At 49.8% G+C, this 1,549-nt stretch overlaps 1 protein-coding gene across 1 annotated transcript in view; it reads left to right on the top strand.

The window, feature by feature from the left end:
• Nucleotides 1–1,239, top strand: part of LOC139658454 (zinc transporter 7-like) — a 3,820-nt gene extending 2,581 nt beyond the window's left edge. The window contains exons 6-7 of the mRNA XM_071536590.1: nucleotides 112–321; nucleotides 1,169–1,239. Of these exons, the coding sequence (XP_071392691.1) occupies nucleotides 112–321; nucleotides 1,169–1,239 (281 nt within the window). The remainder of the gene's footprint in view (nucleotides 1–111; nucleotides 322–1,168) is intronic.
• Nucleotides 1,240–1,549: the final 310 nt, after the last annotated feature.

The following is a 1,549-nucleotide window of genomic DNA, read 5'->3' on the forward strand; positions in this document are numbered from 1 at the left end:
ACTTCCACTGTGTAGTACTTTACCTCAGCTGTGTAGTACTTTACCTCAACTGTACTTCATGTTAGTGGTACAGTTGTTTCTGTACCTCAGTACTCTCCCCCCCCCCCCCAGGTCACGGGCACAGCCACTCTCTGTTTAACGGCAGTCTGAACCACGGCCACAGTCACGACCACAGGGCCAAACATGGAGACGGCCACGGGCACAGCCACGGAGGGCACGGAGGTCACGGGCACGAGCACGGAGGTCACGGGCACGAGCACGGAGGTCACGGACACGAGCACGGAGGTCACGGACACAGCCACGAGGAGCCGCTCTGCCACGGTGAGTCGGTCTGTTTGGGACCGCCGGGTCAGCCGGTAGTCCCGGGCCCTGGGACCAGGAAGACCTGAACACTCTAATCGTCAATAAACTACTAGAATATTGTATCAAAAATATATATTTATATATTTGTGAGAACTGTAGGTGGTATTTATGAGTCACATTTTTTTATTTTCCAATTTTCGCACGTACTTACTCGAGGGCGGCTACTGAGGGGGTGGCGGGGGGGGGGGGGGGGGGGAATCGACAAGACAGCAGAACTCTCCTGTTAACAGCATGCTGCAGTAGTTGAGTTCATTATCGTAAAATATTGAGCGAGGCGGCGGATGTGTCGTGAACTGAAGAGAAATATCGGCTCCTTACTGACTGACAGGAGAGAACCTGCTGACTGACTGTTTCCTCTTTGCTGTGATTTGTCTGAAAACAACCAAACAGCCTGCTGTCCTTTCCTCTTTGGTTCAGACTTTATCAAAGATTTTTTCAAACCAAAATGATCCGCACCACGGTCCACATGAAAGAAGACCTAGACCGCCGATTTTCGCCGAACCTTTTGCAAGTTTTTGGTCCGCGCCCGAGTCCACATGGCGTGTTCACACCTGTCAGCATGATCTGAACTCAGCAGAAAGGCCTGAAGTCCGGACCAAACGATGCCAGAGAGGGAAGCTCTTGCCTGTCGTGAGCAAATGGAAAAGCCGGTTACAGTCTGAAGTGTAGCGGCCGAGTGAAACTGCAGCTGCTTGGTTTGCTGTTGTTAACACTCTGCTGTGTGTGTGTGTGTGTGTGTGTGTGTGTCTGTGTGTGTGTGTGTGTGTGTATGTGTGTGTGTGTGTGTGTCTGTGTGTGTGTGCAGACGAGCACCAGCTGACGCCGGGGAAAGGCTCCAGCAGGCAGATCCTGGAAGGTGAGCAGCAGGAAGACTGAAGTGAATTTATTCCATAATTTTAAAAACAAATCCATGAGGAAGATTCAGCCAGAAAAACATCTGCATGTCCCGGGGGGGGGGGGTCACCAATGACATGCTCCATTCTTATATATCATAACAATCATAAAATCCCAGAACACATCATGGACATAATTTAGTGGAACCGGGCACAAAGACACAGAACACCATGAGGTCTCAGGTCCTTTCTGTGTGTACAGGATGGGTCAAACACAGAGGACAACTTTCCCCACGGGGATAATAAAGTATACAAATACAACATCAAAAATACACAATATTGTTTATGAAGAA

This window comes from Centroberyx affinis, unplaced genomic scaffold (genome assembly GCF_046629955.1).
Source record: "Centroberyx affinis isolate AG114_WGS23_722 - 3 ecotype Tasmania unplaced genomic scaffold, CSIRO-AGI_Caff_v1 ptg002912l_1, whole genome shotgun sequence".
Lineage (NCBI taxonomy): Eukaryota > Metazoa > Chordata > Actinopteri > Beryciformes > Berycidae > Centroberyx > Centroberyx affinis.